General features: G+C 38.9%; 1 protein-coding gene across 1 annotated transcript; it reads left to right on the plus strand.

Annotated features, from left to right (window-relative positions):
* Window positions 1–373: 373 nt before the first annotated feature.
* Window positions 374–26,811, plus strand: LOC121506943 (sodium-dependent neutral amino acid transporter SLC6A17-like). The gene is made up of 12 exons (XM_041783003.1): window positions 374–520; window positions 4,906–5,347; window positions 13,084–13,241; window positions 14,075–14,201; window positions 19,461–19,642; window positions 19,731–19,841; window positions 19,922–20,163; window positions 23,916–24,108; window positions 24,210–24,402; window positions 24,672–24,831; window positions 24,961–25,123; window positions 26,222–26,811. Exons 2-12 carry the CDS (start codon window positions 5,065–5,067, stop codon window positions 26,630–26,632), a joined length of 2,223 nt encoding a protein of 740 aa, XP_041638937.1. The 5' UTR covers window positions 374–520; window positions 4,906–5,064; the 3' UTR covers window positions 26,633–26,811.
* The last annotated feature ends 1,074 nt before the right edge of the window (window positions 26,812–27,885 follow it).

The raw sequence follows: 27,885 nt of genomic DNA on the forward strand, positions 1-27,885 counted from the left end.
CTATGAAAACCTCCCATCTATTTTAATTCCCTTTAGTAAACGGTAGTTTATTTCCATGTGTCCTCATAGTGCTGCTGAATGACTTAAATTTTTTATCAATTGGAGTGACGACAGTTGCGTCAGACACCCACTTCCTCAGGTAGGAGTGGATAACCTTGACAAATCCGCGCCCTATTTTTGCCCCCACCCGTACAGAGATGCTGTGAAGTCTCCTACAACAAGTGAGTGTGAGTGGCAGCTGATCGTTTTGTTGTTAACGAGCATCACTCTGTGCGTCACGGTGCGTCCCAGACTCTCCTTCCTGCATGTCAAACGCGGGCAGAGGAGCATGTGATCCTCCTTCCGTCCTCCAGTGTCCTGAGAGCGCGCGGTCTGTGCCACACGGATGGACCCATTCCTCTCTGCAAATTGTCTCCAGAATAACTACTGGATATCGTTGACCGCTGCTGATCAGGGAGAGAAACATATTTTTAAACATTGTTCCACTTTGCATCTCTTTTCTGGAAGGGAAACCGGCGCGGTAAGTCGTTTTAACTGGATGTATACACTTAATATATGCTGAAAGTTCCCAAGCAGCTAGAAAACAGCTTTGATCGCCTTTTCTGCGCTTCATTTAAACTCGCCTTGAATCGTTTACATTATGCATCTGGTCAGAAATGTGCTCTGATTTACACACAGCTCATAAATAATCGTGTGTGACCTTGATTGTGTGTTTAAAAGTCGTAGCATCCCTCAGTTTGAGCAGTGAGAGCAGAAGTAGAGAGAGCGAACAGGGCTATCAGCATCAGCACCAGATGTGAGCCCTGGTGTTCACATCGACTGATCCACGAGCTTTAAATCACCTGCAGATGTTCAGTTCAGCCGGGTTTAAGAGCAAAATGAGTCATTTATGTGGGGAAAAGAACTTTATGGTGCTTTGGTTTCCACATCCAAAGTTCCCGGACATGTAAGGCTGTTTGCAATGAGTTTAGAAATGCAAATCAGTGCTTTTGGATTGTGAACACTTTGTTATTTGCATTGTGAAACAGCTGATTATGCACTTTGGGCTTAGACTTGTTTAAGAGGCTGGCAGTAATCACAGGATCAGTAATCAATTCAATGAAAAAGTGTGGGCTTTTAACAGGACTGATTACTGAGGCTGATACCTGCATGCTCTGCTCCTTTAAACCCTGTAACTGAGAGGTGGTTGGAAACCCCATAGAAATATGCTCATTTACTCTTTTATCATGTCCCATGGCAGGAGCAGACGTGTAAGAGCATGTTGTCACAGTTAAGGCTGAACTCGTGACCTTGTTGGTCCTGGACAGTTGCCCGCTTGATTTCATAATAGGGATTTCTCTGCAGAAACATTTGCGTGCCAGTTATTACAGGCTAAAATTGATGTTATTTAAGTGATGGGAAGATCAGTGATATTCATAGTCATTTAGGTATTTGCTGTGAATACATGGGTGTCAATTAATTGTTGTGGAACAGATGGAGGCCTAACAGATTGCTAAAATTTTTAATCAGCCACTGGACTAACAGATTGAAAATAAATACGTTTCTTTTTAGATGAAAAGTTGATCATTTAAAACTCAGAGGATTTTTTAGCTGGTAAGAAAAAAACACACAGGGGGCACCAAAATCATCACACATGCTTTTAGGTTCTTTTTAACCAGAGTCAAGACAGTCAGACTGCAAACTGTAAATTTAGAACTCTCCTATTGGCAAAGTAATTTGCCAGTACAATTTATTTCATTTTTCAGAAAATGTAACTTCATTCATAAACAGTAACTAGCCCACTTAAAATGTTGACTTAACTACATTGCAAACATTACAGACTAAACATTTCATAAATGCAACTGAGAAAAGGTCAGTATAATCTGGGGGTAAATTATGCATGAACCTGATTTAGAAGTAGAAATGTGAACAGTTGCTTTAGCTTTGTTAGCTGGGCTTAAGCTAGCATAGATGTGCTAGCTGTGGAGTTGACGCTACTTCATAAGCCAATATTAGCTAGTTGTAAGCTTTAGCAATGTGACCTTTAACGAACATATCTAAAGCTAGTGTAGCTTATGTAGCTAACGTTAGCTTTAAAGCTTTTTCATTATAGATATCTGTGAGCTTTGCCAGCTTTAGCTTTAGCTGCATTAGCTACATAGCCTACACAACAGCACAAGCTAGGTTTGCTATATTAGAATGTTTTCATAGGGGATGATCTTCTCTCCTGTTAGCAGACCGTTTCCTTGGCTTTATTTTACATTTTTTTTTAATCAGGTTTTGCACATCAGGTTTTTTGAAATTAACTTTTGGGTTCCAAACATTTAACTTAAGTACTCTTACTCTGACATGACTGAAAGTTTAATACAATTGTATTCTGAGAGGAGGAGGATTTCTTAAGAGTGCTGCAGTAGTGTGCTGAATCCTAAAACCAGGACGTGTTTGTATTTTAGTGTGTGTGTGTGTGTGTGGGGGGGGGGGTATTTGCACAAGTATATTATAAGTTAAGACATTTTGTGATAAAAAGTGACTTTTGAATTGTTATTGAACTGAACAATCAAAAACACAATGTTTACTTTGCATTAAGGGTTGACTGATATTGGTTTTTCAGGCCCGATGTCGATGCTGATTATTTGTATTGCATATGACCAATAATATTTGGAATTGATATGTATTTGTGTTGACAAAAAAATTCACTAAAAGTGACAAAAGTAAAACTGCATGTTAAAAAATTAAGAAAAAATAATTCATCACTAGCTTTTCCAACATGACAAACAGCAAAGAGCAATGCTGTAGCAGTAAGAAACAGGAAGTGATGATGTACACCCTGCGTGTCAGTGCAACCCAGGCCTCAGTGATGATTGGATGGAAGTTGTGTGACATCAGGCCAAACAGATAGTGTTGTGAGCGAGGTATAAGGTTAGACAGTACAGGGAATGAAAACAAAGCCACAGGGGTCGACACACCTTGCAGTGGAGAAAAAGTAGCACATCTTAGAATAAACTGATTTTTGCTGATTATCAGTAAACTAAAATGCAGATACCAATAATCGACTGAATGCCAAATGTCAGCATCAATAATCAGCAAGAACTATTTGTAATTGGACAAGAACAATGAGTCACAGCAGATGAAGTTGCACATATAAATGGAAATTGATCCATCTGTACATCAGAGCAGAGCTATTATTTTCCCCCAAAAGACACTTGATCATTGCTGTCCCAAAACAGAAAGTTATTCCACATTCTACACTATTATTTAGAAAAAAAAAGTTGATTTGATGGTGTTAAGAACAGTGAGGTTTGTTAGGTAGTAGAGTAAATATACCCTTCATTTATGCAGGTTTTCACTTGTTATGGAGCAGGCAAAAGCATGATGGTATGCCAGATATTTGTGCAGTTGAAAATGTCACTGACAAAATATTTTTTCATCAGAAATGTGGATCTTCTTTATTGTGATTGACATGGGAGAAAAGTAACATCAGGCTCATCTAAAAGGCTCTTACAGACCATAAAAAGTGCCTTTCCTGTGGCATAAAAATGTGTACTCCGTGCACCATCCGGGGTCGTCTGAACTGTGTGTTTTTGGGGATTATTGGTTGGGTGAGTTGATGTGTTTTCGGTCCTCTGTGCTGGCTTGATGCTGCAGCCTCTGATTGATATTACGTGGCTTGTATACTGCAGGGATGGGATTGAATGACAAGACAGAAAAGCAAGCGCTGGGGGGCTTTACAGTTAATGCACACAGGATTATGAAGACTTGTGAATGGCGGCTGGATTATTGCATCATAGGCTCATCTTGACATGCACAGAAGAGGAAATCCACGCTGGGATAGAAAAACAAGTAAATAAAGTGCACAATCTGAGCCAAATGAAGGAATTTCTGTGTGTTTGGAGCTTTCTTGACATCAGTCGGAGCTTAGGGAGGGTTTGAGTGGAGTTTGTGCTCCTTTTAGAGGATCTGCTAGTAGAGCAGAGTATGGTTCAGGCTGACGTCAGCAGTGAGGCTTGTGATGATGAAGGCACGTGCATCCCTGATGTTGCATCACTCTAGGAGTGCAGCATCTATAAGCAGCCTTCACTGTTTTAGTTTAATTTTGTTGCCTTTGTCTCCTCCCCCTGGTGTGTTCAAGAGTATTTAGATAACATGGAAAGCTCTGAGGTTTTGCACGAAAGATTTGTTTAATGGTGAAACAGCTCACTCAATAAGTAATGAGCCTACAGAGAGGCTCATGATGTGGATCAGGAGAGCACATGATGGGCACTTCATCCAAAGCATCATGTTCACTTCCTCCATTACGTTTGGGTGGAACCAACCACTCCCTGAAAGAGGGGTGAGGATGGATGCTGCTGCTGTAAGGCTTCAGAGGATTAGGGGATTTACCGGTGGGGGGAAAAAAAAAAGCTTCACTAAAGTTAAGCTTTGCAGAACAGGGAAATTAAATAGAACAATTTGCAGGATTGGGAATTTTTTTTAAGTAAAACCATTGCGTGCAGGACAAAGATCTGTGGACTTTTCCGTTTTGCAGTGTATTATTGGTGCTCTTTGTCTTGAGAGAATGCTGTAAAGTGAACGCTCAGGTGTGATGAATTACCTCCTGTTTTTGTGTTGACATCTTCATGGCACAGAAGAGACATAACCATGTGTTACATCCCAATACAAGCTTAACCAAGCTCTAAATGGAGGAATAATTGTGTCAGCAAGTGTTTGAGGTGTTATTTAAGGATGTCAGCCAAGAAAAGAGAGTCTAATATGACAGAACATAAAATGACCCTATTAAAGGCAATGAAACCTGGCTTTCTTTTATTGGAAATGTTAAATATTTATGGGATTTTTCTCCAATAATAGAGCATCATTACATTTTAATCCTGGTGATGTCCTTGGAGCTCAATCTTCTATCTGACCTCTCTTGTTCTTTCTCTGACACAGGCCTGAGACCACACACCTCTTCAACAACTCCCTAAAACTACCTCCACCCATCCCTCCTCCTCTCTGTCTGTATCACCTCCTCCTTCTTTTTTCTGCCAGTCTCTGTCTCGCTCTCTCTTTCTCTGTTCTCCACCCCTGTCCCCCCCCTCCCCGACCCTGATGCCTAAGAACAGCAAAGTGACGCAGCGTGAGCAGAGCCATGAGCACGTCACAGAGTCGGTGGCTGACCTGCTCGCACACGAGGAGCCGCTCGACTACAAAAACAGTTCCCTGAACGTTGGAGGGGCTGCTGGGAAGAAAGTCCCGCAGATTGAGGTGCCTGAGAACGACGGACGCCCCGCATGGAACAGCAAACTGCAGTACATTCTGGCCCAGGTGGGCTTCTCTGTGGGCCTGGGGAATGTGTGGAGGTTCCCTTATCTGTGCCAGAAGAACGGAGGAGGTGAGATACTGATGGTTATACAGTCTGCAGTCATGCACAAATTGACTTATCACATAGTGTCAGTGTATGGAAGTAGATATCAACAAAACTGTGTTATTCTTAATACAGGAGTACACCCTCTTTCCTTACAGCCCAGAGTGAAAGGATTTTAACATGAGCTCTCATAAAAGCACTATGTTCAAGAGGCGCTTATGGAAGGGGGAACAATAACAACAATACCAATATTACATGTATTACTATACTAAACCAGAACTACTACTTGTGGTTGGTAAGGAGTATGGGTTGTTTCTGTGCTAGTCTGAATTATAGAATTCATTTAATCATTGGATTGAGTTGAGGCCCAATAACCTTGACCTTTGACCTCCAAAATCCAATCTGTTCATCCTTGAGTCAGAGTGGAGATATGTGCGAAGTTTGAAGGAAATATCTTAGAGTTCTCAAGAGAACATGCTGAATATTTATCCTTTCAGTAAACACAAGCTACATATCATTCTATATAGTAGCCAGGACAATATACGATGAATTAAAATAGGCATTAATGATTTTGAGAAAATATCTGATTTTGGCTCATATTTCAAATTTGATATCAATTGCTCAATTGTCATCCTCGCTTTGAGGCAGGGTTTTTGTAAAAGATACTTGAATGTTTAGAGCATTAAATCTCTGCCACAAAAAAGTATTAAACTGATATTTTTACACATTTCAGGTTAAAGAAATATTTCAGTGTCTGCGATTTGATAATTGCAGCTGGCCATATTGCAATTTAATCTAATTTGGGATTAATTACCCAGCCCTTATCTATATTACTGAAAAACATGCACTGTGCATCGTTTGAAAACACTTACAGCCACTGTCGGGAACTCTAACCAAGTGGCTAACTTCACTCATGGTGTATAACAACAAAACAACAAAAACAACAAAAATAGCAACAGTCCTCTTGAACAGTGGTTCTCAGCTGGTGGATCGGGACCCAAAAGTGGGTCGTGGAGCCCTTTTCAGTTGTTCGTAAATGTGTTCCACTTTCTGGTAATAAATATTGTGCCAAAAAGTCCATGAAACTCTATAAAATCATGCTTGTTTTGTCCTTTATCTTTGGTTTTTCTCATTCTTTATGAGATCTGAACTGTACTACTTTTCATTAAATATGTCTGATTGGTTGAAAAACATCAGAAATTTGGATGCAATTTTCATTGAGGAACTGATGTTGGGTCTTGAACCAGTTGAGAGCCAATGCAATAAAAACATGACCAAAAGAACCTCAGCAGGAGTCACTGTACAACAGGCAACATCCAAACAAAACTAAACACATTATAAACAGCCTCTGCCCAAGGGCATGATGGGGAATCTTGCAGATTTGGAATTGCAATTGTCAGAGCTTAGATTGATTGATTCTTTACGGAGTTGAACTAACACTGGTGGATCAACGGTGTCAAAATATCTCCAACACTGAAGACCATTTCACTCAGAATTACACTTAGTCGTTAAATCAACCCTGAAATGTTTAACCCAGTGTAGTCAACAAAGGAGGAAATCGTACAAGAGTATTGCACTCAAGTAAAAGTATAGTTACGCTGGGTAAAATTAATAAAGTAGAGGTAAAATGACCAATTTCAGAATGTTCTTAAAAAAGTACAAGAACACAAAAATATAATTAATTATCATACACAATTCTCGTTTGCAAGTAATCCCTGGATGAACAGAACAGACAGAATTATTAAGTTTAGAGCAGTTATCAAAATGTCACACTAAACAACGGCCCAAAATGCATTGCTGCTCTCAGGCTATCTAATAGCAGAGTTTACCGGTCATTCAAGAGGCAAAAATCCAAAAGTTTATATAGATATGTTATATGTTTATATATAAGAAATGTAGTTATAATTATAATGAACATATGTTTATTTTTGAAGATTCTGTTTAAATACAGATGTCCATGCTAGTTTTTGCTAACTTAGTCAATGAAGCTCAGACTGGAAATGGATCATTGATAGAGTTGTGTGATGGATTTTTAAGTTTGATGGAAGCATACTTAATATTAGATTGGTATGCAGTATGTATGTTGGAGTATGTTGGAGTAGTAATATCTAGTATGCGAGTTCTGACACAGTCTTTGTCTGTTTTTAGGCTGACCAAATGTTAAAGTTGATAGGGATGCACAAATTGATTAGTTTATCATCAGTATTGACCAGTTCTGCCTTTTAGACAAACATCAACCATTAACAAATGATGTGGACATGAACCGATGTCAGTAGCTTTGTTTTTCTCTTGGTTTGTATCAGTTAAATGCTGGCATTAAGCTCACCTAACAGCTGATATAAAGCAAAAGCCTTGTTATTGGATGGAAGGAGTGACCTGTTGGACAAACTCTGAGAGATAGTATTTGCATTGTAGGAGTCTTAAGCAACAAAAAGATAGAAAAAAACTAAGACAGTGATATCGGCCATCAACTAGATTGTTATTGTAACATTGGCATCAGCTGGAAGCATTTCTAGCATGGCAACCACCATTGTACAAACTCAGCTTCAGAAACCAGTTGGTGATGACACTGAGACTCCATGATTTACAGATTTTGTACTGTCTTTGATTGAAGTAGGAAATATAATAATAGTTTATGCCAAAAGTAATAATACATCTACTTGGTAAAGACATTTAATCAGTATTTTCCACCATTTAAGTTTTTGTATCCTTTTATCATATTGCAGTAGAATTATACTGAAGTAATCTGTTACTGAAATTAATACAAAGTATTTTAACATTTAACTAACAAGACAACAAACCTGTCTTTAAACATGTCAGAGTTAATAGCAAGTTCAAGTTCTTCAGTTTCTGTCTAATAGTGTTGCGATGCAACATTACAGGGTATGTAGGCAAGCATTTTTGCATTTACACTCAATTACATTTTTCTCATGTATAAAGTTACAGTTTCTTCTGCTTTTTGCTCATCCGTCTGTGTATTCATCCTTAGCTAAATCAACCATCACAAACTATATCACACTTTCACTCAGCAGAGTTGCTCAGAGAGCAGCTGTATTGTTCAGAAAACATCCCGGTCTAAATATAGCCGCTCTATTGATTACTACTGCCGGCAGAGCTCTGCTGATACTCTGGTAAACAGAGAGGAGCTCGATTTCAGGAATGAAAATGTAACTGAATAGTGATGAGGATTTATTTTAGCCGGGGTGCATGTAATAAGAGAGGAGTACACGATGTAGAAAAACCTCTTGTTATCATGGGTTCACAGAGATGTTTCTTACAACTCTGTAATGTTTTTGTGTTTTCTGCTTCACCGTGTGTTTGATTTCGTGCACACAGGCAGGATTTATAACCAATAGGGAGGATTTACTGACAATAGAACATCAGGTTACGTGACCGGGTGATTGTCCATTTTTCACCCTGTAATTGTCTCCCTGGCAGCCAATTACAGACACATTAGAGCTCTGTGTTGTTTGGGATTTATTGCTGTGTGGGCTTCTTTCCCCTCCGTTATTTCTCCTCATCGTCTTGGCTTCTACGTCCTCGATCACTCCTCCCCTGTCTCTTTTCCGTACATCACTTTTATGACTTTATATGCTTTGTGATTGAATGGATTTGTGTTAAGAAGATGTGAGAATCCTGGCACAGGCCCAGCACGTCTCACTACATTTAACCTCACTATCCTCTCAATTTCAGCTTTCTTTGATTTAGCCTTTTCACCTCCTTTTTCCTCCGCCTCATTACTCCACCCACTATCAAATGTGTGTGCCCCATCCATGTAATTCCTACTTTGGGTGTATTAATAGTCGTACATGTTTGCCTCTTGTAAGTCCTGGATCATGACTCGCTCCCATTCGCACATAAAACTCAGTCGTATCCTGATTCTGCCGCTCTGGATTAAGCTGCAGAGGGACAAATTTAGACTTCCATCAAAATGAAAATGAAATTCAAAGAATTTTGTCTGTGTAGCAGCAGACTGTATATTTGGGAGAAGATGCTGCAGGGGTGTAAGCAGCTACTAAATCACCATAATGCATACAGTCATGGACAAAAGTATTTGCACCCTTGGAATTTTTCCTGAAAATACACCATTTCTCCCAGAAATTGTTGCAATTACAAATATTTTGGTATACACATGTTTATTTCATTTATGTGCATTGGAGCAACACAAAAAAACAGAAGAAAAAAGCCAAAATCAACATAATTTTACACAAAACTAAAAAAAATGGGGCTGGACAAAATTATTGGCACCCTTCAAAACTGTGGGTAAATCATTTTATTTCAAGCATGTGATGCTCATTTAAACTCACCTGTGGCACTAACAGGTGCTGGCAATTTAGAAATCACACCTGAAGCCAGTTAGAATGTATAAAAGTTGACTCAGCCTTTGTGTTGTGTGCCTGTGTGTGTCACACCAAGCATAGAGAAGAGGAAGAAGAGCCAAGAATTGTCTGAGGACTTAAGAAGCAAAATTGTGGAAAAATATGAACATCTCAAGGTTACAAGACCATCTCAGAGATCTTGAAATTCCTTTGTCCACTGTGTGTAATATAATCAAGAAGTTTATAACCCATGGAACTGTGGCTGATCTCCCTGGTAGGGACGTAAAAGGAAAAATGGACAAAAGAATGCAATGCGGGATAGTTGGAATGGTGGATAAACATCCTCAGTCAACTTCCATACAAATTCAGGCTGTCCTGCAGACTCAGAGTGCAAAAGTGTCAGCTCGGACCATACGACGTCATCTGAATGAGATGAAGCGCTATGGCAGGAGACCAAGGAGAACCCCACTGCTGACAAAGACATAAAAATGCCAGACTGGAGTTTGCAAAAATGTACCTGAGTAAGCCTTAATCCTTCTGGGAGAACATTTTGTGGACAGATGAGACTAAGGTAGAGATATTTGGAAAAGCACATCATTCTACTGTTTACAGAAAACAGAATGAGGCCTACAAAGAAAAGAACACAGTACCTACAGTCAAACATCGTGGAGGTTCAAAGATGTTTTGGGGTTGTTTGGCTGCCTCTGGAACTGGGTGCCTTGATGACTGTGTGCAAGGAATCATGAAATCTGGAGACTATCAGAAGATTTTGGGCCGCAATGTAGGGCCTTGTGTCAGAAAGCTGGGTCTGCGTCAGAGGTCATGGGTGTTCCAGCAGGACAATGACCCGAAACATACCTCAAAAAGCACCAAGAAATGGTAGGAGACAAACCCTAGAGAGTTCTGAAGTGGCCAGCAATGAGTCTGCATTTAAATACCATTGAACACCTATGGAGAGATCTCAAAATTGCTGTTGCAAGAAGGCACCCTTCAAATCTGAGAGACCTAGAGCAGTTTGCAAAAGAAGAGTGGTCCAAAATTCCAGTTGAGAGGTGTAAGAAGCTTGATGGTTGGTGGTTGGTTGATGGTTGATGGTTATAGGAAGCGATTGGTTTCAGTTATCTTTTCCCAAGGATGTTCAACCAAATATTAAGTTGAAGGTGCCAAAAATTTTGTCTGGGTTTTGTGTAAAATTATGTCAATTTTGGCTTTATTCTTTGTTTTTTGTGTTGTTCCAATGCACATAAATGAAATAAACATGTGTATACCAAAAATGTTTGTAATTGCAACAATTTCTGGGAGAAATGGTGTATTTTCTGGGAAAAATTCCAGGGGTGCCAATACTTTCATCCATGACTGTACATTATTTCTTAGTTAAACTGGTGCAAACCTCAAACCCTCAAACCCTTACTGACGTTTTTATACTGTGCATAAATAATAATGTGAGCATCCAAAATAAAACCAGGATGTTCAGAAAAGCAGTGTTATAAATTCCCTGCTCTGTTCAACAACAGTTGGGAAACTCTTTAAAAAATTAAAATGTCCATGGGGGTGGGATTTAAAAATTGCAGCAGGCCATATTGCAATTTAATCTAATTTTTGATTAATTTCCCAGCCCTAGCTGTCACTAGTTGAAGCTTGCATGTACAATGTCTGGGTCTGTTGAAAAGAGAGGTGGAAAAAGCACACAACTATTGAAGCCAAAAAAGCACAGATACTCTCGTTAAAACTAACCTGACATGCCAGATGGATTTGTTTCACCCATCAACCAGGGAAAGCTTCAATAGGAAACGTCTGAGAAAGGGCAGAGGCTTTGAAAAAAACTCGGAGTGTGATTGGATGAACAAGCAACAAAACACATGACGTAGCTGCTAGCAAGCTGCATGTCCGCAGCCACTGAGGAATAGCACAAAACATGGCAACTGTAGACATGTAAGTACTCAACTTTTGTCGTTTTTGAAAAGAAAACAACTCACTGCTGTTCTTTGTTCTTCTTTTAATGAAGAAATGTTGTCAAGTTCTGATAAGACTGGCACTTTAGCAGCATCCACGCTAATCTCTTCCTCCGTAATTGCACCATCTCTTGCTGTTGCTTGTTAACGTCACAACTCTGCTGCACCTAAAAGTACTGCCCCTCATCGCTAATTGGTCCTGTCACTTTCTAACTGGGCCCAAATGGTTCAGATGAGAGCTTTGCAAGATGGATTCACCAGTAAAAAAACAAGGAAATGGGCGTATCCATCTGCTTTGCAAGGTTAGGTTAAAACTTAAGCAGGGGTAAAACTACGGATTTTAAAATGTTCTCCACAAAGTACAAAGTACCCAAAACACTACTCAATTACAGTAATTTGAGTAAATGTGATTAGTTTTTCCATCCCTGGCTGAAAGTGGTGATACCGTTAGGCTGCAGTGGCAGCTTAAACCTATGTGGTAGATTATGTAATTTAACAGTAGCTCCTAATTGGAATTAGAGGTCTCTTTACTGAGGGATTATCCTTTCATTATGGCACAAGTACCTTGTATTTATTGTAAATATGATTATGCTGTTACAATTTGAAACCCTTCTTCAAAACATAAATCAAATGTAAATTATATGAATGACGCCTAATTTATAAATGAAATGCTGTTAACTTCACTATATTTATTGATAGTTGGTTATACTTTTTCTAGAGTATGATCAAAGTGTACGTGTGTGATTTTTAACATTTCTGATCTTTTGGCTCTCCACTTATAAATGAGGAAGACAGGGAAGGGATGATGGCCAAGTGGTTTGAGGCGCGTCCTGTGTGCTTGGGCGGCCCAGGTTCAGGTCCATCCTGGGGCTCCTTTCCTGCATGTGTCTCCCCTACTCTCTCATCCCTGTTTCCGGATCTATCCACTGTCCTTCTGGATGAATAAAGGCATGAAAAGCCACAAAATATATAAAAATATATAAATAATATATAGACAACTATCTTTAAAAGACATTAGGAAGACAAAATGTTGTTAATTTAACAGATTAAGGTCTTAAAACAGAGAGTTGTGTTTTACTCTCTTACGAGACCTGGTCTTACCAAAAGCCCAAAAAGCTTAAAACCCACTATCACCAACATCCAGAATGAAGAAAATAATAAATGATAGCTCCGTTAGTCTTCAAAAATTATATCGACCAAGAGAGTGGTGTTATATTGTTTCAAGATTTTTCGCCACATAGCAAGCAAAGGTGTAACAGTAGGATTGGCATATATTCGCCTGTTTAAGTGTGTGTCCCTTGCTCATGGTTGTAGCAAGTATGAAACTCTGCTCTAGTTAGAATCTTTTAGCATGGATCAGATTAATACAACTGAGAAAAAAGGCCTAATTTAAACCAATAATATCCCCCAACTTAGTGTTTCACATATTCTCTTAAGTAGGAGGTTGTCATATGTGGTTGAAATGCTTAAGACAGTCTCCCTATTGTTTTAGGTGCCTATCTGGTCCCCTACTTCATCCTCCTCCTCATAATTGGCATCCCTCTCTTCTTCTTGGAGCTCGCTGTGGGTCAGAAGATCCGACGTGGGAGCATTGGGGTCTGGAACTACGTGTGCCCAAGTCTCGGTGGAATCGGAGTGTCCAGTCTGATGGTAAAACAAAAAAGCGTTTGTTTCCTGAATCAAATGTTTTCCTTTAATTTTCATAACATAGATTATCATCTCTGGAGCTGTCTGAAATATACCATGCTTTATACTTTCTTTGGCATCTCATAAAGCAGGTTTACAGCGGTATGGGTGAAACAGAAATGGTGGGTTGCCAGATAAGAATCACAGGTTTGTCAGGAGATAACAGCAGTCAGACCTGCAGTTAAACATCTGCTGAATGAGCTTCAGTTTAATGATAAAACAACAAATCTCTGTTCTGTCTGTTTGATTAATAAAGATGCCTTTTTCTGTGCAAGCTAACACTTTAAATAACCAGTTGTCTTAGAAAGGGATAAATGTAATAAATCCTTAGTTTGAATGTGTTTCCATGTCTAATACATGCTGATTGCATTAGACTGTAATGGTAATGAACAGGGTGAAGTAAAGGACTCCTACAGAAGCCTTGCCTCAGCCTGTCTCTGTGTTTCTGGGAGGTATTGACGTCTTTAAGAGTGAAGGTAGCCTTTTCTTCAGAGTCGCACGGCTGGTGCAGAAGCAGCTATAAATATCTCACAGAAGATCAGTGTTGAAAAGAGAGCACTTAAATTATTCATGCTTTCCCCAACCTTATTTAGCTTGTGAATGTCCTGACTGGCAAGACTGCAAAGAAGACTGACAGCAACATGGGACATGCACGAAGCATGCTGCCTCATTAGCATTTTTTCTCCCTCTGTTCACATCTCATTATACAGTTTGTGGAAAGATATGAAATATGGCATCTTTTATGGTAAAAATCTGTCTATTAACATTTCTTTCTTTCTTTCTTTCTTTCTTTGTAGGTGTGTGGCTTTGTGGGGCTCTACTATAATGTTATCATTGGCTGGAGCATCTTCTATTTCTTCCAGTCCTTCCAGTATCCTCTCCCATGGAGCGAATGTCCAATCAGAAAGAACGGGACACTGGCCAGTGAGTTACTTTACATAAATACAAGGACTTCTATATTCAGCACATTTTAGAGGCAGAGGTCATTTTTCTTTGGTACACTGTATAGATCAAATGAATCCTTTAGTGCAGATTAGCACTATGTGCAGCTGTGCTTTGAGCTAAATGCTAATGGATACTAATGTGCTCACATAACACTGCAAACCTACTGATTTTCTGTAGGTAACTATAATGAAACATTTTAGAGTGGGATATTAGATAGTTAGCATATGAATATTTCCTTAGTTGCATTAGCACAAACTGTGCATGAGGCTGATGGAGAGTCTTAATTTATACTGCAGTTATTTTACTAAGAACAAAAGACATAGACAGTCAGTGATCACCATTTGTCTACTGTGTATCATAAATAACAGCAGGAACTCTCAGGACCCATGTAAAGATAAAACATTAGACCTCAAACCACAGCCCAAACTAACCCTAATAAACTTCTATGACAACTCATACATTATGATAATGGACCATTAAAAATTTGAATAACTAGGTGTTGGAAATAAATAATCAAAACAAAATGTTTGTTTTTTCTCAGCAGCATCTGATTTTGCACTCATGTTTACGTACTAAAACACCTGGTCTTCCACACATCTTAACAATCTGGTCACTCTTTTCATCTTAAAGATTACAAGTGAGTTCCAAAACACATACTTCTGTTGGTGTATTACAGTACTCAAAGCATTATAGAGCACTTAATCATGGTGGGTTAGTATTGCTCCAAATCACACACTGACATTTTACTCTTACTGGAAATGACAAAAGTTTATCTGGCTCTGTTTTCTTCTTCTACTTCTTCTTAAGACCAAGTTGTGAACAGATGTTAAGCTATTATAATCGAAATTTAAAGAATATTTTCACTCACACCCTGCGATTGAGTAGCGACCAGTCCAGGGTGTACCCCGCCTCTCGCCCAATGACAGCTGGGATAGGCTCCAACCCCCCCTGCAACCCCGAACAGGATAATCAGTATAGAAAATAGATGGATGTATTTTCAGTCAATATTGAATTTGCTTAGATTGTATTTTATTTTAACATTATACCCTTAAAGGAGATTAACTTATATTTTGTTATGCCTTTTTCTTGATTGAAATATGCTGTTGTTGCTAATAACACATTAGCTAGCTAACTGATGCTAACATTGGCAAGAACACTAACATGTCAACAGTTCAGTGTGTCCCAAATCGCTTCTGTACTAAATACGATGTATTTTTAGTAAGTGCATTCAAACTGAGAAGTATACTCAAATGCACGCTACTGGCACGCTCAATATGGGGTTCAACGAAGGATAGTTGAACCCCATATTGGTGATGTATTGGATATTGTACTGTTGGTATGCTAGCACACTAGCTAACGTTAGCATCCACTAGTTTATGTGTTAAAGCAACAGTAGAACATTTCAGTTACGAAAAAGGCATTACAAGGCAGAATAAGTTTGTTTTATTGAAGTGAATAATGTTAACATAGTATACAAGTCATAAAAATTCAGTGGTGAGTGAAAATATTTTAATCACTTAACTCTGTTATGCGTCAGCTGTTAAAAAAGAGGTTAAAAAACCCAGCAGCATTTCAACCATTGTTACTTCCTGTTAGTGCAAGATGGAATAGTGCAATTTAAACTATACTAACCTGCTGAGACTGAGTGCTGTATACTGCATTCAGTTGTACTGTATACAGAGGTATGCGAGAGGTGTCCCAGTAGTACACTACATTTGAGTTTACTTCTCAGTGCAAACAGACTTAGTTCACTTTGTCTCAAAATGTGTAGCATTTAGAACAGAGGTATACAGTTCCAGCACACTATATGAAGTTAACTTAACCATAGAAAAGGAACTTTTTATGGATTGAAAAAGAAACAAGGAAACAGTGAAAAAGGGTCTGATATCACAAGGGGCAGATGTCTTTTGCTTTTCTACTGAACTGTCTGAGAGTTTTTTAAGTTGAGATGAGAAATGAAGGAGCAGTAGTGAATTTATTTGAAATCACTTTGGCTGCAGGGAGACGCTGACACGGCTCGACCAAAGTGTGCTGAAAGGGACAATAAAGCATGTGATTAATGGTGATTAGAAACATGGATGGATTAATTATGGATCTTAATCACAACTGGGCAAGCCATTAATGATGGCGGCCCTTAATAAGAAGAAATAATTAGGCTATGGCATACTGTATATGCAGCTTTCAGGCATTTGAAGTAATGTTCTTGTATCTTTCTCTGTGCCTTTAAATTGTTTTGTTGCATTAATAGTTAGCATTCAGTAAACCATAAACTTTATTATTCTTAGTAAACTTATCTTCTGTAAATAGTTGAAATTCATGTCTCCTCTGATATTTAAAATACTGTCTTTTTAAGGCAGTGGTGGTGGGCTCAGTTTCAGTAACAACATCATTGTTAGCAGTAGAGGTTAAATATTTTTTTAATTGAATTTCCTTTGGGGATAAATAAAGTTCTTGTATTGCATTGTATTGTATTACAATGAATTTGTTGCAATCAAAGATGGCATGCTAGCTCACTGGCTAAGGGGCTTAATATCCAAAGTGAACCGTCTTTGCTGTGAGGTTTAGTTTCTTTTCAATTGTCTAATAATAACATACCTATGAAAGAGATTGATATGATACATTTATACATAAAACTTAAATAAGCTTCTTAATGAAACTCTTGGCTGACTTTCTTTTCTTTAATGTTAACCTATTCTCAAACTGTGTGGGTTGTACTTAAACCTCCCTACAACAGCAGCTTTGTGGAAGGATCAAACAATTTGATGAAAATGAAGAAGACTGCTGGAAGCTTCATGGAAAATCAAGCGTAAAAAAATAAGATTTCAATGCATTAGAGAAGTCCTCTCAGGTGGAAGTTATAAAGGAAATAGAAGAGTAGATATATATAGTCATTTGAAGACAAAAAAAACTTTAAAAGATGGCAACAGTTTGCCCAAATGTACATGCAAAATCATTTAGAAGTTGGTTACATTCCTAAAAGCAAAGTAGCTAAATTCATACTTGATCTAAGAGGAAATATGGTTTATTGTAGGGGGATATAACTATTTTGCTCATGCTATTAAGTCATTTATGAGTCTGACCAGTTTGTGCTTGTTGAGTCAAATGCCATTACAGCAGATTAATGCCTTCATCTAATATCAAGAGTGCATACATTTTCAGGATTATGCTTGGAAAAATACCCATTTGTCTCATTGTTATTGTCAGCCTTTTTATAGTATGTATATTGTTCTCAGAATAATTCCTCACTGGGCTGCCATGCTGCAGGCTTTAGGATTAAACGTGCCCTTTATGAAGCCCTAAAGCCTCGGTCTATCAACACACCTACAGGAAGCACACCGGACTCACTGTGCTAACTCCTTTTCAACTCTGTCATAACTTCACATGCCTAATCCAGATTAAAGCCCCTGTAGTTTGATTAGAGGCAATATTAACACGACCTGGGGCAGCCAAGAAACACTCGGAGCATGTTAGAATGACTCAGCCGGGCTGCTGGCAGAGAGACGCGGAGCAGAGATTCAGACTGAAGGACGCTAACGCTGAAGGACAGCTGTAGCAGAGAGTGAAACAGAGACAGTGAGAGTGTGTGACAGTCAAAGCATCAAGGAGGAACCAGATGGTGATTAACAAAACATACATTTAGCAGAGGCCATCTTAAATTATTGTCATCTTTCTATAAAACACTATCCCTACAACTATGTGTTTGTGTTTGATATGTGTACATTCCTGTCCCGCAGACTTACGCAGTAGAGCATTGCTGACTCTTAACTCAGCCACACACAGTATAAATCATTTCTCCAAGGTAACAAGAGAATAAACAGTGTGAGCACTGTAAAAAAGGAGTTGTGAATTGGAGGTTCATGCTTTGCATACTAAACATGTGATGACCTTGTTAAGCTCACTTTACATCTGAGGGGTGTAAACCAGCTCAGAATTGAGACATTGACCCTGAGTAAACACTCTCAGTCTCATTATTTATTTCCCCCTTTGTTAAATCTGAGCCTCCCACTGCTGCATCCGCACACCATTCATTGCATAATAACATGGACAGCACTCTTGCAGTTGCAGTCTCTTGCAGTTGCACAAAAATGAAGCCAAAATCACAATGACAGGAGCAGATATGATAAAAAGGTGAAGTAAGTAGGGGCATGGACATGTGTAAAAGGGAGTAGCTGGTGAAACAGAGGAATTGAAACCACGCAATTTATGCTAACCGAACTAAGCACTCCAAATCCACCCATAAATTGACAAATCCTTCAAAGCAGTGCAGTCAACAGCAAAACAGATTCTTGTCTTATCTATGAAGCAGACACAGTGCCTATAAAAAAGTATTCTTACCCTTGGATGTTTTAATCCTTTCTTGATTTTATAAATCTATTATGGTCAATATGATGTGGCTTTTTGACAAAACAAAATGATCAAAAACACTCTTATATGTCAAAGTAAAAACAGATTTCTACAAAGTAATGTCAATGTCAATTAAAGAAAAATATGTACAATAAAATAAGTGGCTGCATGAATATTCAACCCACCTTAAGGTGACTGGCCTAATTCAACAGCCAACTGGTGCTGGTAGTCTCACAATTAGTGGAATGGGGATCAGCTGAGTGCAGTGAATGTGTCTCAGGTGATTGTAGTATAAAGACATCTGTGTCTGGAAAGTCCAGTCACAAGCTAATCAATACTCCTGGCTAGCATTACTCCATGAAGACAAAAGAGCACTCCAAGTAACTCAGAGAAAAGGTTATTGAGAAGTACAAGTCAGGGTGAGTGAATACATTTTATAGCACTGTATGCACTATTATAGAAAGTTCAATAACTGCACTGTTGGTTTTAATTACATTATCTCTCATCTTTCCTCCTCTGCTCTGTTAGTGTAGTTAAAAGGGAGGGATATTCATCAACAGAGCTGTCAGTCATGACATTACATCCACTCCCTTTAGCAATAAGAACTTAATTAACCTTCACTGCTCCGAAAAATAAACACACTGATGTAAATCATGATGATGACAACTTAGTATCACAATAGAATCCAAATTTGGGAGAAATTTATTTAATGTGCTTCATCTTTATAGATTGAACCATACACAGGACCCAGCGCGCACTAAATATCTTGGCTTCACTCTCAGGCAGCTGTTGCTCTGTTCATCTTAATATGCCATCCTTGCCTAATACTTGTTTCTTTTTTTCCATCATCTCCCAAGCTAAATCTCTGCATCTTCTTTTGTCTGTAATCTACAGTTGTGGAGCCAGAATGTGACAAAAGTTCAGCTACTACTTATTTCTGGTACCGTCAGACTCTGAACACCACCAGCACCATTGCAGAGAGTGGCGGCCTCAACATCAAGATGACGCTGTCTCTGCTGGTGGCCTGGATCATCGTGTGCCTTGCTGTTATCAAAGGAATCGCCTCCTCTGGGAAGGTAAAAGGACGATTGATGACATTTATGAGAAAAAAAAAGAGGGGATGGTGCTTAAACAGAAGTGTGCCCTCTCTTCTTACTTCCAAAGGTGATGTACTTCAGCTCTCTTTTCCCCTATGTGGTGCTGTTTTGTTTCCTGGTCCGAGGATTAATGTTGAAGGGATCAGTGGATGGTATTGCTCACATGTTCACACCCAAGGTGAGACCAATTTCATCTTCCTTCTAATATTCTAAAACATGCTTGGTAGCAAACTGATTTGGCTGTTTTGTCTCTCACAGTTGGAGAAGATGCTGGAGCCACAGGTCTGGAGGGAAGCAGCCACCCAGGTGTTCTTCGCCTTGGGTCTGGGCTTTGGAGGGGTCATCGCCTTCTCCAGTTACAACAAGATCGATAACAACTGTCACTTTGATGCAGTGCTCGTCTCTTTCATCAACTTCCTCACCTCCATCCTGGCCACGCTGGTGGTGTTTGCTGTGCTGGGCTTCAAGGCAAACATTATGAATGAAAAGTGTGTTGTAGAGTAAGTTAAAACTCATTACATATCTTTAGCTTTAGTGGTGAAAAGATAAACCATGGAAGATCTTTGTGGATCAGTCTGCATCGTTTGATGGAGCTCTGGATCTGTAAAAATGTAGCTAGAATTGGTTGATGCATTGGCTTTGAAAATATTAAGGTGCAGTGTATAAAATGTGGGATTATTAGTGACATCTAAAAGTCAGATTCTACATTGCAATGATAACTTCTGGTGGTAACCGTGGCAAGCAATGGGATTTTTAAAAACATATATATGTATTTGGTCTCTTCTGTATTACTAAAGGAACATGCAAGATGCAAAAATTAAAGATTGCAGTGTCCATGGAGGGGACTAGTTAAATACTAGTTCAAATAGCCCTACTTATAGTATTATAAATATTATGTTTCATAGTTTCTGCTACTAAATGCTACTAGGCTAAATATTACAAACTGCACCTTTAATCAGTTTACCAGGCTTTGCTACTGTGGCTTGGCTCAGTGTATTCAATGTCACAAGTCTTGCATTTACCTTTTACCTTCCACAAATATTTCATGTTAGCCATAGGTGAGCTAGGGAGCTAGGTGTGTTTCACAAGTTAAGCATTGTTGTGAGTATATCAGGTAGGCCAGACTGGATTCAGTAGAAGAGTTGTCCAAAAATGTTGAGCCCAAAAATCAGGCAAAGAACTGCTCAGCAGACAAGGATTTCTGATGCAAAAAGAGTTTATTAAAGTCTCAGATGAGTACAAGCAATAAACTCTGAGTGGAGGCACCATCCAACTGCAGAATTGTCTTTGTGCATCGCCTTTTATACTCTTTGGGTCTCTTTTGGGTCTCCTAGACCCACCTCTCATAGGGGCAGAGCTCCTGCCCCTGCTTTCTTTAAAATTCCCATATTTGGGGCCGTTTATAATGGTGGCTTTTTTGCTCCTCCCTGGCCACCATTATAAACCAGCTCAGAAGACTTTAATTTTTTAAAAATATATTTAATTTTATACCTTATACATTTTCTTTTAATTTTCTAATTATTATAGATTCATCAGATGGTTGTTTGCATGTTTGGCTTGTTGCTTCTCACTCGTCAATGCAATCAGAGGGTTATACAGTATATTCATGGATACATTGGATACATTCAACACAAAGTACCATTTGTTGTAAGTCACAATAAGAGTAAATGGTCAAGACATAGCTTGTGTTCAAACATGATACTGTAAATGTTAAAACATAATGCTGATATTTGATTTTTCCTCTGCTCACCCAGCACACGTCTTCTCTTAACAATTCAGCTGTCTCCCTGGGAGAGTACACATTGCTTCTATGTTGCAAGAGTGGGTACCTCTCTGTCTGCTAATGTACCTGATGTTTACATTCTAGCTGAAGTGGGTACTTTCCTGTGCTTTGTACATGAGAACATCTGTTGTCTTCTGCACCCGGCCTCATAAATCCAAATCCAAACATTTTGGAAGTAAGTGACATTAATGGCTGTTAGAGAGGGTCTAGTGTCATGTAGTGATTTACATTAATGGCTGTTAATATAAGGCTACAGCTGCACATACCGTGCAGGTGAGGTAATGTTTGGTGGGAGCTGAAGATAGCAGCCTATATTTTCTCTAAGTTGTACTTGGCCTTTACCTTTCTTACTGGCCTCAGGATGTCTCCTATTTGACCCTTCACCAAATATGCTCAGTTCTGATATTTTAAAGGTGTATGTTAATATGCTCATTCTATTGTTTAAACATGTACTCTAGATGTAAGCCTATATTGATCATTAATTTTATTCTCATCAGCATCTTACAGTTATAGTTTTCCACCTTAGAAATCAAGTCATGTGGACTTAATATGAAGGAAGGAAGACTTTCTTAATGTCTACCCATCTGTATGCTATGGAGAAAATTGATTAAGAAGCACCTGAATCTCACCTGCTAAGACAGCAGGGCTAAAGTTTAGCTAAGATGCTTACACTAGCAAGCCACACAAATAGACCTAGAAATCAAACACTTTTCTCTGTCACAACTCGGTGAAGTCTTTGGCTGTCATGGCATTTGTAGCTGTTTATTCCTGTTGCTTTACATCATATTGTTTATAGTGATTGATTTTGTGACATAATCAATACAACAGAGCCGACTGGCACGATATTATTAAAGAGAGAACATTTCACTGAATCAGTGAAATCAGTTGAAGAACGAAGACAAACAAGAGTGGTCAGATACAGAGTGAGATGAGATAACAATACCTGAACAACATAAGTTTCATCAAGATAAATTATTAAGGAAGAAAAAATGTCTAAATAGCTGTTTTTTGTGTCACTGTTTTCATTAATTTTTTTTTATTGTGTAACTCATTATTAACCAGTACTAGCATGCACACAAATCTCTGTCACTGTGTTATTTTCCAAATCACCTTCAAATGTTAAAAACTGGTTTTATTCTGTGCTTTTGAAAGGAATTAATTAGTTTTAACTGTTGGCAGTATTTCATACAGCAAATGAAGGGAGACGTAGCTTACAGAAGGGCAAAGATTTCTATACCAGTAAAGACAAATTTTCATCTTTGTTACCCAACTAACCATCAAAGTTAGACACCTGGGCAGATGGATGTGATAAAGACTTTGGTTCATAAACATAATGTTAGAATTTTAGTACAGGAAGCCTGCTATTTTTTTTCTTTTGAAAATAAAATGCTGAACCTCTTGTATTTTAAAAGGATCTTTTTCTAGTAAAAACAATGACTAGGATTCCAGAATCTGTTTGCAACAGAGCCAGTTGTATTGAATTGTTCTACATTGAAATTAATTGTCAGTAATTCTGATTGTAGCCTTTGAATCAAGGTTCAAGTCATATCATCTTGAACAGGAGAGACTCACACCAAAGCATACTCACAGAATTTGCTAGGCCCCTGAAAAGTAGTGAATGGGCTCATCCCAGTTGTGATTTATTGATGATAATATGAAATGTGTTGGATCAGTAGCAATGGTGCTAGCGTCCTTTCTAGCAGTTATGCCATTTTTGAGCTTTTCTGGCAAATTTTGCCACTTTTGGGTCTTTTTGCCTCTTTTTTGCCACATTTTGACCCATTATCACCATTTTTTTCTGACCATATCTACCATTTCTTATCCATTTTTGCCCTTTTCTAAACCCCTTTTCACCACCCTTTCCTGTCCATACCTGCCTGTTTCAACCTTTTTTTTTTTTTTTTGGTCACTTTTTGACCTATTTTCACCACATTTACCCCTTTTTACCAGGTTGTTGTCTGCTGATTTTTGAAACTTTTAGCAATTATATAATCATTTTTATCTTAAAGTTGTCCCAGTTTCTTCTTCTTTATTTTCTGGCACTTGTGGTGTTTGTGCACCATATGCTAAGCATTAAAGTCTTACATTACTTTCCAAACGATTTAGTAAACGTGCCCATTTACACTGTAAACATCGCCAGAGAAAAGTAATCATATCTTAAGAAAAGAGGTTTACATTGGAAGAGTTTATATTGCACTACAGCATAAATAAATCAAAAGTCTCTTTTTTTAAAGAGTGGTTATTATTCAAGTTGAAAACCAAGAATGGTTATCACAGCTTAACCATATAGTGGATCATGATTATGCTGACCTTCATGGGCCCCTCCATTTGCATGTAAACTTACTGGCTGTATCTGTCTATATCAACATTTCTGTTCTATGTTGAGAGATACCTCAGAAATGTATAAATCTGATCATTTGGAAACATACTTTACTATAAACTCTGAATTTGTGTTTTTTATCCATTTAGAAATGCAGAGAAAATCCTGGGATACCTCAACTCTAATGTCCTGAGCCATGATCTCATCCCTCCACATGTGAACTTCTCCCATCTGACCACATCAGACTACGCAGAGATGTACGGGGTTATCAAGACGGTAAAAGAGGACAACTTTGCTCAGCTGGGTCTGGAGCCTTGTCTGCTGGAGGACGAGCTCAACAAGGTGGGTCTCTGGCTCTGTTTTTTAATGAAAAACCCCAGATATTACATCCATTCAGTCATTATTAAACCTGTCAGATAGTCACCGGATCTATTCCTCTGCAGGCTGTCCAGGGCACCGGTCTGGCCTTTATTGCCTTCACTGAAGCCATGACTCATTTCCCAGCATCACCTTTCTGGTCTGTCATGTTCTTCTTCATGCTCATCAACCTGGGCTTAGGCAGCATGATCGGCACCATGACAGGCATCACGACACCTGTGCTTGATGCATATAAGGTGCAGAAGGAGCTTTTCACAGGTAAACCCTCTCACCTTCAAACCAAGCAACTTCTGCCCCCTCACTGAGGACATGCTCTTAGTATTTAAGTCTCATTACTCAGCAAAGTATTAAAGCACCTTAAAAAATAGACTGCATTAGGCTATGAATTATTGCCCTGAGTACACTGAATGCTAAACACCTGCAGGAGACAAATCGGCTTACTGGCAATAAATCCTGTTTTATTTGTCCATTTTTCTTTGTGTTTGACCAAATCTCTATTCTAATCTTCTCATTTATTATTTTTTCAGTGGGTTGCTGCATTGTTGCATTCCTGTGTGGGCTGTTGTTTGTTCAACGCTCAGGGAACTATTTTGTCACTATGTTTGATGATTACTCTGCCGGACTGCCCCTGACTGTGGTGGTCATCCTGGAAAATTTGTCCGTTGCTTGGGTCTATGGAACAAAAAGGTACATCTTGTTCTTATTGTAGGTTTTTATTCATAAAAATGAAACATGAACAATGTTGGCGAAGTTTTGAATAAGAATAAAGCTCTACTAAGGAATGTGATCATAACTATGTTTCTGTGTGTCCGTCAGGTTCATGCAGGATCTAGAGGACATGCTGGGTTTCCGACCGTGTAAGATTTATTTCTACTTGTGGAAGTACGTCTCCCCTCTGTGTCTAATTGTGCTCATCTCAGCCACTGTCATAGAGATGGCCATCAGTCCACCAGGGTACAATGCCTGGGTCCAAGAGCTGGTTAGTATTAATGTGCATGCACTTCTTTAGCAAGTATTTCCTTGCCAGCATTAGCCAGGTCCAAAGCAAATGGTTGCTGTTTGTCTGATGTTTGATTAAAGCCAATGTGAAAAATTTGTCATTTTAGTCCGTATGTAAGTTGTTTTTTTAAAAGGGCTGTCAAACCATACAATTTTATAAAGATGATTAATCTCAGAATCTCTGTAGTTAAAAGTGATTAATCTTCTTTCTTGTCAGATTTTGTAATTCTGCAATTTAAATGCAAAACTTTTTTTTTAAACTTGGATATTTATGAGACTGACGTGTAAGCCTTAAATTCTAGCCACTTACTTTTTCCCCTGGAAGCCCTCCATTTTGCCGTTCTAATGACGCTATCCATGACTTCATAGCCCTTATGGACACTTTTCTAGTGAGCCTGGAACTTGGGTGACTTTTCAGGGTCTTCAAAGATTAAATCCACACCAATAACTCTGCAACTGACTGTCTTTTTATTGATTTTCTAATCCATTTTTGATTGCGTCTACTGCTAGCTTAGCATTAGCCACCATATTTTTTTTCTTTCAATAATTGTCAGATGGGCTATGACAAGCAGTGACAGGCTGTTTTGTTGTTGCATCATGCTGTGCCAAACTGTGCATGTCTTAACAGTTTAGACAGCCTAAATAGCTCATAATAGAGAGAAAGAGCGACAGGGGGGTTGTCTGTTTTGAGGCTGCCAAAAGTAGATTTGCAAATATTGATTAAAATCATAATAAAGCTGTTAAGTTGTTTATACGAAGGTCTTTTGATAAGAAAAGCATGCATAGGTCAGTGAAACAATTAAAATCTATGTTGATTTTGATGGTAGTTTGTCACTTTTTCTTCTCTCTTGGGTTCGGGGGCTCTGCTTTTCTTAGGTGCATGTAGAGGGGCACCAGGGAAAGATGGTTGGGAAACACTGCTCTACATCAGTGATTATCAACTGAGGGTCATGACCCCAAAGTAGGATGAGGAGCTGTTTACAAACAAAAAGATATGAAATGTTGTGCTCCTCAGTTACATGAAGAAAAATAATCATCTTTATGTTACAAATAATCACCACCCTGTGTGTGTGTGTAGGCTCAGGAGCGTTTCCAGAGTTACCCCCCTTGGGCCCTCGCCATGTGCTTCGCCCTCATCATTGTGGCCATGCTTCCTCTGCCAATTGTCTTCATCGCCCGTCGATTCAACCTGATCTCAGACGGCTCCAACAAGCTGTCCGTCTCCTACCGTAAAAGCATGATGAAGGACATCTCTAACCTGGAGGAACAGGACGAGTCCAGATTCATCCTCGGCGCTAAGCCTGGCGATGCGCCATCATCAGGTGTGGCACGTAAATCTTACCTAACACCAGGAGGGAACAAACCCCAACTAGACCCTAACTCCCTGTCACCTAATAGCTGCTATGGTACGGGCTACCAGAATGCCGCCATCAGCCCCACCACACCAAGTACACCAACCACACCTGTCACACCTGAGTCTGACTCTTGACTGCTTTTCTCACCCTCTTTAACACCCAGCTCTGTAGCACAGTTTACATTTCAGCCATTAAGTCTCCACCAGGGGTCACTGCAGTGCAGAGAATCCCCTCCACTGCTCATCAAACACCACAAAACTGTATATATTACCAGTCTGATTGCACTCTTCCCATTATAGCACCATTAACTACTTGCAGCAGGACAAATAGTTTACTCATTCCAGTAGATCAACACTGACATCAGGGTGAGACTAACACTGACACACTGTACATCATGTCTGTTTTCTATTTACCATCACACGGTCTGTGCTGGAGATGATGATGTTGCTCTGCTTTCTTTGCCTTAGTTTAAGGATCCTCAGCAGACAAACCCCACAGTTTAAGGCACATCCCTGTCTGCATAGGGCAGGGGATCTAAAAGAATGAATGTATAGCTGCTGGTAAGTTCATACTAGTTGAAATGGTTTTCACTCAGTGCAGTACAGTACTTTAATCATTTTTGCCCTTTGTGGTACTGTGTGTCAAAGCCATGCAGGCTTGCATGTAATATGACTTTTCATTTTAAATTTCATGCTGTGATTTCTGTGGTTTCACCCTCATTTAAATGCTCTGAACTAGAAACACTCGTAGATGTGTTTTACACAGAGCTATGTACTGTAAAAACTAGGCATAAGGCTGCTTAAGACGTCAGCTGAGGTCCATCCCCACTCTATGTGTAGCCTGTCTTTTTCTTCTTATGTTAACAGCAGTGCGCGGTATAGTATTAAGTAAAGGTTACAGATTTGTTCATAGCACATATATTATGACGTAAACGTCACTCATCTGAGTTTCCCCACCAAAGAACAGAAAGATAAGAAAACAAATGAATCTACATAATAAAAAGAGAAAGAATAAGCCTGAAAGAAAACAGAAAGAAGCTTGTTTACCTTTGTTAGTGATGGAAAGCACAGTTTGTTTATGTGAATTTTAAACAAATACCAATTCCTTGCGACAAAAGCACAAAAAGATTTTACAAAAATGTTGTGCACAGATGGGCAGCTTCCTCCTGAATGTTGACCAATATTTATGAAATTTCAAGCACATGAAATATTCAAATAATTCCTACCCTCAAATATACAGAGCCCCTGAAGTCCCAAAAAGTCAAAATTCTCATATTGTTTGCACAAGCTATTATCTGGTAATAAAAACGTTACACTTTTCTTAAGGTAAAATTATTATTAGAAAGTTAGCTCTTAACTTGTATGCATAAGGTAATAATATTGTGTGC

This window comes from Cheilinus undulatus, linkage group 3 (genome assembly GCF_018320785.1).
Source record: "Cheilinus undulatus linkage group 3, ASM1832078v1, whole genome shotgun sequence".
Taxonomy (NCBI): domain Eukaryota; kingdom Metazoa; phylum Chordata; class Actinopteri; order Labriformes; family Labridae; genus Cheilinus; species Cheilinus undulatus.